Source organism: Taudactylus pleione, unplaced genomic scaffold (genome assembly GCF_031769625.1).
Source record: "Taudactylus pleione unplaced genomic scaffold, aTauple2 ptg001346l, whole genome shotgun sequence".
NCBI lineage: Eukaryota > Metazoa > Chordata > Amphibia > Anura > Myobatrachidae > Taudactylus > Taudactylus pleione.
The window spans coordinates 638,376-651,101 of record NW_028285746.1 but is presented as its reverse complement, the minus strand read 5'-3'; the positions used below and the strand labels follow the sequence as shown (position 1 = coordinate 651,101).

Here is a 12,726-nt window from a genome sequence, read left to right as displayed (position 1 = left end):
TTCCATTGTAAAATGTTGTTTTCAATTTTCAAAATTGGGTATATTTTCCTCCAAATATTACAATATTAATCAAACTCTACTTTTTATGTTTGATACAAATTTTTTTACTTATAAATATTTATTGATTTCCTTTAAAACATGAATGCCTTCATAATGCTTTGTGTTTACACTGAAGAGACTAAAGGCACTGTCCACCTACAACGCTATGTAAATGTTCATAACTTACCTAAAGCAACTACCATTAGCGCAGAAGGCACACCAAACGCTAGGGGATAGCACTTCTGCTTCTTGTAGATGCCACATTCTTGTCCTGAAAAGAGAGGGAATGTCTGCTGAATAAAAAGGTACTTCTAGATCTCTTTTCCATACAGTAACTAGAACACTAGTCATCTGCATTTGAAATATTATATTTAGCTATAATGATAACATATACATTTTACCCTACAGTATTTATGCGTTGTTTTTCTCTGTGACTACACAATTTGGGCTGAAATTAGCTACAAGCCCTACACTGAGGGTAATATACAGATTTAAACAAGTTTATCTGAGAAATATTGCATGGAGTAGTGATTACACTGTAATGCACTTCAATTTGTAGTGTGTACATAGAAGATAGTGAGGATCAACTACTTGTACTGTACATGTCATTACTTGGAATGGGTTAGAGATAATAAACCCACTGGTGCGGATATTCTCTACACGTTATTTTGTCATTGCAAGACAAAGATCAATGACTTATATTAGGTAAGAACGAAACTAGGCACAAAACTACAGTATATTGTCATTTACAGAATATAGTGTATATAGTGAGACAAGTCTCATGTAATCACTGTAGTACAGTAATGGCGGTATTAGAGGAATCATCATGGTTACAAGAAAAAATAAAGTGAGAAAGGGTGTTTGCATTAAGCAGGGTTCCCCCCATTTCCCCTACTCTAGCTCACCCTTCCCAGCCTGCTGGTAGGGAAAACAGTGCCCGGAGTGGGTGATCAGCCTGCATGTCTGATAGGCCACAGCACTGATGACAATTTAAATCACACCAGTGCTCTGTGCTCTTCTGGAACTCCAGTCAACTGGTCTCAGGGATCCTGCTCTGTGACTGGATGTAGTCTGGAAGCCGACAGTCTAAATGCCGACCGCCGGCTTCCAGATTCTCTAAACCCGACATGGTACTAATGACAGGCATCGAAAACTCCATGCCTGTCATTAACCATACGCCGGAAGACTGATGCCCGGCATACCGAATGAAGGTAAGATGGGCGCGGACAGCCGCGGAGGGGAGGGTTAGGTTTAGGGTAAGGGGGTGGTTAGGCATCCCCGGGGGGAGGTTAGGATTAGGCACCCCCCGGGGGGCTTAGGTTTGGGCAGCAGGGAAGGGGGGGTTACGTTTAGGCACTTAGAGGGGGGATTAAGGTCAGGCACTTGGGGGGGAGGTTAGGGTTAGGCACCCGTAAGGGAGGGTTCGGGGGTAGAATCAGGTTAGTGATACTAACCTTAGGGATGATCGGAATCTTCACCCTTGCCGGGCTGTCGCTGTTGGGATTTGTAGTGCCATTGCCAGGCTGCCGCTGTTGGGATTTGAACACCCTCTGTGACCCCTGTCATCTGCTGTATGCTGTACAGCATAGAACAGCTGACAGGGGTCACAGAGCAGGATCCCAGAGACCCGTTGACTGGAGTCCCATAGCAGCTGACCGGGGTCACAGAGCACAAACCTGGAGACCAGCTGAACAGAGCCCCAGAGGACCTTGTTGGAGCACCAACCATTGGACAGGTAAGTGTAAAGCTGAGAATGGGGAGCATGGAGAGAGCGATTGCAGGGAGGGGGCATGATAGTGGCATAACAATGGCCCCTGCAGAGGCTTGGGGGCTGGATTAAGGGGGGATGTGGGGGCAGGGTGTTGATTTAGAGTCGCACTGGCAGCCAGCCACCAGAAGCTACCATTGAGACTATAGACACAGCACCGACGTCGTCTAATGTGACGCTGGTCGCGAACCTATCTGAGCTGGCGGACTGGCACAAGAGCAGCGGCTGCCAGTCTATGAGCTCTGATTGGCTCACGACTGGCACGAGAATGACAGCGGTGCTGTGTCTCTAGTCTCAAGAGTTGCTGCCAATTCCAAATCAACACCCTCGGCATTCCAATCCTCACGAGAGGGTGTGTAAGAGGCTGCTGGAGGTGGAGCGATGGAGGGTAAGAGGCTGCTGTAGAGGGAGGGGCATAATGTGTAAAAGGGGCATTATTATGTGGCATAATGTGTTATAATGGGCATTACTGTGTGGCATAATGTGTTATAATGGGCATTACTGTGTGCCATAATGTGTAGGGCATTACTGTGTGGCACAATGTACTATAAGGGGTATTAGTGGGGCATAATGTGTTGTAAGGGGCATTTTGGTGTGCCATAATGTGTTATAAGAGGCATTATGGTGTGCCATAAAGTGTTGTAAAGAGCATTACAGTGTGGCATACTGTGTTGTAAGGGTCATTGCGGTGTGGCATAATGTGTTATAATGGCATTCCAGAGGCGCAAGCAGTAATTGGCTTTTTTGGCAGGGGGGAGCAAAATTTATAGTTACACCACTGGGCGTGATCACAGGGGTCAGATTGTGTGGGGGTGGGTCAGATCCAGCGGCACATGCGCGGTAGCACTGTCAGTGTTATTCTTTACAAAAAATACCATGAAAAGTGTGCAAAGACGGTCAGCAGGGACAGAGCTTTCTCGCTTTCTTCTTGCGACGTATTCAAATATAACATTGCGGCGACTTCCGGTGGGCGGAACATCGTGATGGCCGCGTTTTACTGAAGCTCCGTCACCCTCCTGCCTAATCTAACTGCATCTAAAGCTTCCCTCGGTCCCTTCAACACGTGAAGGAGATTTGCTGGCAGTGGAGGGTCAGATAAATCTGACAATATAAATCTTTTATTATACGGAGGCATATTACCACCGGAGTTCACCCTGACAGTATTAGGGCCCAGAGGCATGCGGATGCTGTGAGCCGTTGGCGCCACGAGGCAAACATCCTTCCCAACATTGATCCCTTCATCCACAGCTGCGGCGTTCTATCGTGGCCTGCCTACACTACATCGCAGACTTAATAGACCTACTGTGAAAACCCGGCTGCAGGTCCCTCTATCTGCTGTCTCACCCCGGCGCCAGGCTGGGACGGCAGGTGCCACTGAAGACCGGCTGGACGGAGGTTCCGCCTGTGAGTGGAATACAGCATTTGCCTGCTGCCGTGGAAACGGCTGAAATGGATGTCGGAGTGTGACTTCAGCCCTCTGTGAACGCCGCAGACTGCCTCCTGGTGAGCATCCACTTATTGTACTTACCTGCTGTTGCTGTCTGTGGGTAAACCTGCGGTGTCTACGGGCTGCTGTTGGGATGGACTGCTGAGTGTGGACACACGAATGACCTCTGTGGGATCTTGCTAGTCTGCTGTCCTGCTGCCTGTGAGTGGATCTGCGGAGCTCGCCAGCTAACTCTTCCTTGCATATTCGCGGGAGTACACCTGCTTACTCTCAGGGTCGTAAGGGGCACCCTTCATACTCTGCGGGTGCATCAGTTTCAGGAGATAGTGCCGGTAACACGGGAGGCCGGTGGAGTTTGCCGGGGCTGTTGCATATCGAGCAACTGATAGGATCTGACACGGCAGTAAATCGGATCTCCTTTAGCGGCTCTCTCTCTCACCCCCTGGCTCCCGTCTGCCGGTTGCTGCAATCTGAGGGCTGGGGTCGCGTTGAGCCTGCCATTCATCTAGGCAGTTAATATTACCTGGTAGTGCTGCGAGAGTGGACTTAACCCCTACCATACCTGAACACAGGACATCGCCTAATTGAGGAGCTTTCTGGAAACTGACAGACCGTGTCCCCACAGTGTCTTAACCTCTGCAGTGAAACAGTTAACCAGAAACAGATGAACTCCTACGGTACATGTCTGTTGCACTGCTGATGTACGAGAAGTGATTTAAGAGACAGCTGCTCTGTGGGAATTACTGCTAAACGGGGACTCTTCACTCCCGGCAGTCTGGTACTATAAATCACGCTGATTTTTTCCATTTGCTTCACCTTTGCCTCTCCTTTGATAAAACATACCCCTCCCTCCCCCTCCCGTCCCATTCTAATACATTTTACATTTGTGACAATGGTGATTTCACTTCACAGAAGACAAGGCTTCTAATTGTATGCTAATTTTTGTTGGCTTCTAATTATATGCTAATTCTTGTTGGTTTTAATTACATGCTGATTTATGTTTAACTCACATAGCTTTGCTGGGTTACATTTTCACAGAATACTGATTATCTTGATACCATTACCTTCGTTCTGAAAGTTACCTTGTGCAGGACCGCCACCTAGTGGCAAACTATTATTAATACAGTTATATTCAGTATCATTCTGACAAATATTTGTTAAACAAAACAAGGTAATTTGTTTCATAACATTCTATTGTTCTAGTATAAATATGTAATCGTTGTGTATCATCTGGGGGGGATAATATCATCTTTCTGGCCTGCATTTCTCTCCATGGTATGGACAGATACTTCACTAAGATTCAAACACCTAAAATGGGGAAACCACAAAAGCAACTCAGTAAATCTGCTCCTACCAGGGTTTCACCAGTATCTAATTCATCAATTCCAGGGTCTGTGTCCCCTACAACTACGCCCCCTGAAAGCCCACCTTTACATGATATCCCTGAATCCTCTCAGGTACTCTCCTCAACACAGGCTTCACAAATTGATAAAAAAATTGGATGCTATTCAATCATCCATTAATGCAATCCTAACCCACCTTGAGTCTAATACCAAACGGCTTGTTGAGGTTGAACAACGTACAAGTGATAATGAAGACGCCATTTTGGCACTTCAAAACACTGTTGAGGAACAGGCCCAATACATAGCGACTATGGAATCCAAGTTAGATGACTTAGAAAATCGTCACAGACGAAATAACCTGAGGTTCATTGGTATTCCGGAACAAATTAAAGGATCTGACCTGTTTGACCTCCTCTGTACAGATGTTGTCAATACACTTAATGTTCCTACCACTTCTGGTGCGGTGATTATAGAAAGAGCACATCGCATTGGGCCAGAACGGGAAACTCGTAATGCAAATTTTAGACCAGTCATTGCAAAATTTTTTAATTATCGAGATAAAGAGAACATCCTGACAGCATACAGGAAACAGCGCACACTCATGATACGTGACTTTAAGGTCTTGATATTTCAGGACTTTTCGGTCTCTGTCACCCAGAAGCGTAGAGAATTCACCCCTATCTGCAAACATTTGTTTGAAAATAACATTCGCTTTGCTCTGCTATACCCAGCAAAGCTTAGGGTCATGGCTGATGGTAAACCCATTCTTTTTGAGGACCCTCTTTTGGCCAGAAATCACTTTAAAATCTCACAGAACACATCTTCCACCAATCCACCCCCTAATGGATGAATACTTTATCTTAGCGCTAATACACAACAAATTCCATATTGAGTAAGCGTGAATAGCACGCGATTGCAGTTTGATATTTTTTATGTATGGTATGTCTATTAATGATTACCTCCACACCGTGGAGCGATCATTGCTATTACTGTTCTTGATATACTACATGTTTTTGTTCCTCTTTGTTTTTCTCCTTTCCTTTTTGTTTTCCCCTCTTTTCCTCCTCCCTTTCCTTATTGGGATGTGCACTCCTGGGGTCTGGTCGTTTGACTTTCCTAGAATCCTCTTTCGTCTTGCTCGCTGGGATGAGACGGAGGACACTCCATCGCAGTTTCTTGGCTGGTCTCACTGTAGAACTGGGGTAGGTTAATGTCATTGCAATCCTCCTCACCAACTAATATACAACTCAACTCTACTTCCTTCATATGTATGTCATGGAATGTTGCAGGGCTAAATTCAATTATTAAAAGACGTAAGGTCTTATGTCACCTCAAACGTTTTCGCCCTGACATCATAATGCTTCAGGAAACCCATTGGTTAAAAAATGCTAACTCTACTTTAAAAAGCCCTTGGATACAGGAATGTGTATCTGCCTCATATTGTAAGAAAAAACGTGGGGTAGCTATATTATTTAACAGGAATTTAGTTTATTCTATTTCGGAGACGCTGGCGGACCCTGAGGGCAGATTCCTTTTGATTCATGTCACAATCCAAGGTGAGCGTTTCACATTGCTCAACATATATGCTCCAAATTTCCCTAATTTCTCCTTCTATAGGACTATTTCTAATATACTTATGAAACACGATACACCTAACCTTATAATTGGCGGAGATTTTAATTCGCTTCATGACAGTACTCTGGACCATTCCAATCCACTGAATAGATCTTCTGTCAATCCACGGGAAGGCATTTCCCTCCTTTGTTCTCACCATGCTCTGATCGATGCTTGGAGACTCCAGAGTGCTTCTAGTCGTGAATTCACATTTCACTCTCGAGTACATGACTCTTTCACCAGAATCGACTACTTTCTAATTGCAGAAACACTATTCTCCCGCATTGCCCAAACTTATATTGATAACATCATTATTTCTGACCACGCCCCTATTGTTTTGGATTTAACGCGACGTACTCCTCTGAATACTTCCTGCCTTTGGCGCTTCCCTTCCTTCCTCTCTCAAAATGAAGATTTTCAAATATACCTAAAAGCTAAGTGGCATGAATACTTGGATGATAACATTGAACACTGGGATGACCCAGTACTATTCTGGGAAGCGTCAAAGGCAGTTATGAGGGGTCATGTCATATCTTACTTGGCAAAACGTAATAGAGACCACAAGGAAAAGTTACGCCTTTTAAATAGCAGATTACAAACCTCTTATAAACGTTATTTGTCTTTTACAACAGCTGAAAATAAATCCCTCTACCTTCAAAATAAACAAGTATTGGAGGCTTTTCTATTGCAAGAGGCTAAACTTAAAACAGATTACACAAAAAATCAATATTTTCGTTGGGGGGGGCAAAACAGGTCGACTTCTAGCATTTATGGCCAATCGACAAAAGAAAAGACATTACATCACTAGTCTTTGCGATCCTATAACGGGAGAGACCATTACATCTCAATCTGATATAACAAAACTTTTGGAAGTATATTTCCAAAATTTATATGCAGCTGAAACGTCTAACTTAGCAAATGCAAGCACTTTTCTTAATGAGACAATTCTACCAAAACTATCCACCCAGCAGAGGGAATGTTTAGAAGATAATATCACAGAGGAGGAAGTTCTCATGGCTATTAAATCGCTCAAATTGAATAAATCACCTGGCCCTGACGGCTTTACAGCAAATTACTATAATATCCTAAAAGACGACATTACACCTACACTTACCAATTTACTGCAACAAATCTACTCGAATAACATTGCATATCCCTCATTTAACGAGGCAACAACAATCCTGATTCCCAAACCAGATAGGGATACCTCCTTGCTGTCTTCATACAGACCCATTACTTTGCTTAACCAGGATTATAAAATCTTGGCAAAGATCTTATCGATTAGATTACATAATATGATGCCGACAATCCTTACCCCACATCAACTAGGATTCACAAAAGGCCGCCAATCGGTGTTGGGCATTCGCTCGGCAGTTGCAGTTCTGGCCTCCTCCCCAGCGGATCAGAGATCTTCCACTATTCTGTTGAGTTTGGACGCTGAGAAGGCCTTTGACAAAATTCTATGGGAATATTTGTTCCTAGTTCTCGATGCCAGGGAATTTGGTACGTCTTTTATTAATATGATCAAATATCTTTATTTGAATCCATGTACTAAGTTACTTGTCAATGGCCTTCTCGGCAACACATTACATATGTTTAGAGGTACGAGACAGGGGTGTCCGCTCTCACCCCTTTTATTCAATTTAGCACTTGACCCGCTAATCCGTTCTCTTCAAGATTGGTCGCTGTTGCGCGGTGCTTCCATTGGAGATTACGAATTAAAGCTTATAGCTTTTGCGGATGATCTCATGCTTTTCATATCTAATCCAGAGGTTAGTTTGACCCCCTTGTTCGAAAAATTGGAACGATTTGGTCACATTTCTGGATTTACTATTAACTTTACTAAATCTACGGCACTAGCTTTGGGTAATAGACCTTTTAGACCTAGAGACAATTTAGGAGGCTTAAAATGGGCATCTTCCAGCATACCTTACCTGGGTATACAATTACCCAAGAATATTAACAACCTATATTCTTTAAATGTTACCTCAATAATAAATAAAATTTGTGCGGAAATGGACAGCTGGCAACATTTTCAGCTTTCTTACCTAGGAAGGGCCAATCTAATAAAAATGATAATTTTCCCTAAACTGCTATACCCTCTACAAGTCCTCCCGATACTTCTCACTTTAACTGATATTAAAAAGATAGATGCCGCTTTTCGGAAATTTATCTGGAATAACAAAAAACCAAAACTTAGTTTGAAAATTCTTCAACGCACTAAGGAAGAGGGGGGAATTAACTTTCCCCATACTCTCCTTTATAACCAAGCTGCAATATGTAGATACATTCATGACTGGATTCTACATAGAAATCATTTCGCCCACTATGAATTAGAGAGACAGTTCCTATCTGGTTTGGACTTGGTTTACTTCTTACATATGCCTAAACACGATATACCACCGCACTTGCTTGATAACCCACTCCTGATGTCAACATGGTCAACATGGCACTCGATACGTAACAAATTTAAAATTCATGCTTCCTACTCACTACATCTCCCTCTGCTGGGAAACAATGACTTTCAGAATGGGTCTGCAACACACCCTTTCCGAAGGTGGGATTCACTGGGCCTTCGTACAGTTAGACATTTCACTAATTCTTCACTTAAACGCCCATTAACGTTTGAACAGGCACATACACAATACGATTTTCTTCATTCTTGTAACTTGGCCTTCCTACAGGCACAACACTACACCAGTAAAATATTATCTTTTTTATCTCCCTTGGATTGGGATAATAGGTTAGACACTGCCTTCTTGTCTGCTGGCTATCCATATAGGGCTATATCCCTGTTTTACCACCTACAAAGAATTCCTTACTTTACGGGAACATTCTCCACTGGTATCACTAAGTGGCAGACTTGCTTTCCAAATCTAACAGAAACTAATATTTTGCGCACGCTACAGTATTCCCTCCAAACATTGACAGCTACAACTTACAGAGAAATGTTCTACAGATTATTCTATAGGAGCTATCTTTCTCCCAAACGTTGTCACTTGATTGGTATTGCAACCTCCTCTGCGTGTCCAAAATGCGCCCATTTAGAGGCATCTTTATACCTCTGCCTATGGGACTGTAGGGTCATCAAAAAATTTTGGATGGAAGTGAAACAATATGTGCTAGCTGACCTAATCAATTATCTTCCATTAACACCAGAATGGGCAATATTGGGTTATATTCCAGGAATAACTAGAGTTTCCAAGGGTTGTAAAAAATTATTATTAATTATTTCGGCTGTAGCTAAAAAATGTATCCTGCAACAATGGATTGCTCCTACCCCTCCTTCATTCACCATGTTCAAAGAGAAATTATTTTATATTTTCAAAATGGATTGGGTCAACTCTTCTATCAACAAGGAAAAGAAAGCAGAACAATTCTTCTTAATTTGGGAAAGCTTTATTGAGGCTTTAAATCCTGAGATTAAAAGACAAATACAACAGTGTTTCAAATCAACACAATGGTATGAAACTAGAATACTGCTACAAGACCCCCCAATAACTTACGCTTAAGAGAAAAAAAAAAAAAAAAAACCTACATAAATAAAAGAAGAGTAGTAGGGGATTGACCCTGGGAGTGCATGGCTCATAACCCCCATCCCACTTTATTTCCTCTTCTTCTCTGTTTTTTTTATTTATTTATTATTTATTTATTTATTTTCTCCCTTTTTTTTTCATCTCTCTCTTCTTATACTTATCCACCCCCCCACCCCCCCATCACCCATCTACTTTCTTCCCCCTTCATTTCTTCTATTATGGTTGAAGTCATTATAATATATTACTGTTTAATTTTCAATTGATCGGTAAAAAGAGAAAATTGTGGCAAGTCTATTACCTCAAACCACAAGTGAACTGTATGCTATAAATTGTAATTATGTCATTGTTTCTTGTCATATTTACTTGTGTACCAGAGTGTATTTGTTGACTTCAATAAAAACATTTTTGAAAAAAAAAAATATATATAACATTGCGAATCCTGGCGATATTATCACATCACATCTGAGATGCAGATTGTTATAAACAGGGCCCTAACTAATGATTGTAACACAATTCACAAAGTAAAGACGAGCAGGGCATGCATAGTATCAACACTAAGGGCCTGATTCAGAGCCGCTCGTTAGCGGCAGTACGCTCGTTCACCGAAAGCGAGAAAATGTAAATTCCAGCGCTCGCTCGAAAGTTCGCTCGTAGCTATTCTTCCGCTCCAAAGTCTCTCAACCCCTCCTCTAGCTAACGAGTGAGCAAAATTGCGACCGTCCATCTCCCAATTTGGTTGCAGGGAACGCTCGCACAAGTACAAACCGGAAGTGGGCCTGTCAGATTTCGATTACCTGCTAGTTCATTCTGCATACCTACTTTAATCGTTTCATGCCAATCAATATATTAATTAGCTTAATTGTTCTTCATCTGTTTGCAATCCGTTTTTTTTTTAATTTTCAATAAACTTTAATCTTGTCCGTGTGTCATTTTTCACGCAGAATTCGTACGGTTTCAACAATGTGTAACTTTCTAAAAAATACATGTTTGAACCAATGATCCTCTTGTTTTCCTGTGTTTGTGCTAGGCAGATTTTACTTTTTACATTTCTTTATTTAAATTACCTTTACGAATGTCACAGCATCAAGCCTATCATAACTCACATTATATTTTTTAGCCTGGAGGACACATGACTCATACACCAACCAATAGAATGGTTCATGTTAATTTACCAACTACATTAGCCAATCAAATTTTTCCTCTGGCCTTTATTAAAACTGTTTTTAAAAAAAGTAACCATTGCCATCATGAGAGCCTCCGCGTTTACCAGGCGGGAGCTTTTGGTACTAACGGAGGTGATGGACCGGCGGATCACCAGCCAGCCTCCCCCCATCAGCAACCACCAGAAGCGATCCGCCTATGCGGAGGTTCGCGGATCTGCGCCGCCGCACGTCACGCTTGCTGGCCTGTTTTAGACAGCAGATAGCTGAAAATAAGTATTTGTTTGTTTTCCTTTATTTTTTGCGGCCCTATCTGCGTGTGCATGTTTTCATTCTCGCCCTGTTGTGATATTTTGGAAAGGCCTGCGTGTGCATGTTTTCATTCTCGCCCTGTTGTAATTTTCTTGAAAGGCCTGCGTGTGCATGTTTTCATTCACGCCCTGTTGTAATTTTCTTGAAAGGCCTGCGTGTGCATGTTTTCATTCTCGCCCTGTTGTAATTTTCTTGAAAGGCCTGCGTGTGCATGTTTTCTTTCTCGCCCTGTTGTAATTTTCTTGAAAGGCCTGCGTGTGCATGTTTTCATTCTCGCCCTGTTGTAAATTTCTTGAAAGGCCTGCGTGTGCATGTTTTCTTTCTCGCCCTGTTGTAATTTTCTGGAAAGGCCTGCGTGTGCATGTTTTCATTCTCGCCCTGTTGTGATATTTTGGAAAGGCCTGCGTGTGCATGTTTTCATTCTTGCCCTGTTGTAATTTTCTGGAAAGGCCTGCGTGTGCATGTTTTAAATTTTTAAAATGTTCTAACATTTGTGTAGTTGTTAATTTTTTGCCCCAACCCCCCCACCCCCAAATAAATTATAAACATTTTCCGCTACTCATTTAGGGGCTGAACGCAGAATCCGCCATCGCCGCAGGCACAGACGCCGGGCTCGAGCCCTCAGTCCAACGCCCAGCACAGCAGACACTCCGCAATTGGCTCCCAATTCCCCCTCCACCCCTGACCGGCCACTTCCTGAGGCACCTCCCTCTGGAATTTGGAGCCCCCCACAAATTCCCGACTCCACTCCCCCCTCCCTTCTCTTTTCTTCACCCTCCCCTCCCCCCCCCCCGGCGCTTTTCATCGCCATCAACCGGCTCACAGATCTCCCCTCCATGGAGCCTACGTCACTGCTCCACCTCCGAGGAAGAGGAGGATGTTGGGCCTACAAACCCCCAAATCCCGATGACCGGTAGGTTTCCCTGTTCTAAATTTAGCCATTTGTCGTGTTGACCTTTTTATTTTGTTAGACAATGTTTTTTTTTTTTTTAGCCATGATACATATCACACATGTCCAAACACTCATGCTTGTGTAGTTATTGTTTACCCTAACAAGGCTACTTCTTATTGTTTGTGGTTGCCTTTTTGTGTGTTCATTTGTAATTTAGTATTTCTGCCATCTTTGCATTTTCCATTACTTTGTTTTTTTCAGCACAACTGGATCTTTGTTTACATTTTTTATTTGTGCGGTATTGGTTTTTTACACTTCTAATGTAAGGTTTTTGCTTTTTTCTCTTTGTTTTTACCAACAGAGGACCAGAGGCGGATGCATTGTATCCAGGAAGGATTGGCCGCCTTGCGTGGCCACATGATAGCCATGTTAGTGGTCACATGGCGGAGGCCCTTCGCCGCTAATTTTTTGTTTTCCTTTTTTTTTGGCCAAAATTATTGTTTGTATAATAAAATTTTGTTGTATTTTAGCGAGTCTCATTCATTGTCTGAAACAATTACATTGTTTAGCCTTCCATAAGTTCACTATTTGATTATGTTCTTTAAAGTAAGGTAA

At 42.7% G+C, this 12,726-nt stretch overlaps 1 protein-coding gene across 1 annotated transcript in view; it reads right to left on the bottom strand.

Annotated features, from left to right (window-relative positions):
* The window catches only part of LOC148443036 (solute carrier family 15 member 1-like), a 160,415-nt gene that overhangs the window by 55,430 nt on the left and 92,259 nt on the right, over positions 1–12,726 (bottom strand). The window contains exon 11 of the mRNA XM_088463341.1: positions 227–310. Within this exon, the coding sequence (XP_088319467.1) occupies positions 227–310 (84 nt within the window). The remainder of the gene's footprint in view (positions 1–226; positions 311–12,726) is intronic.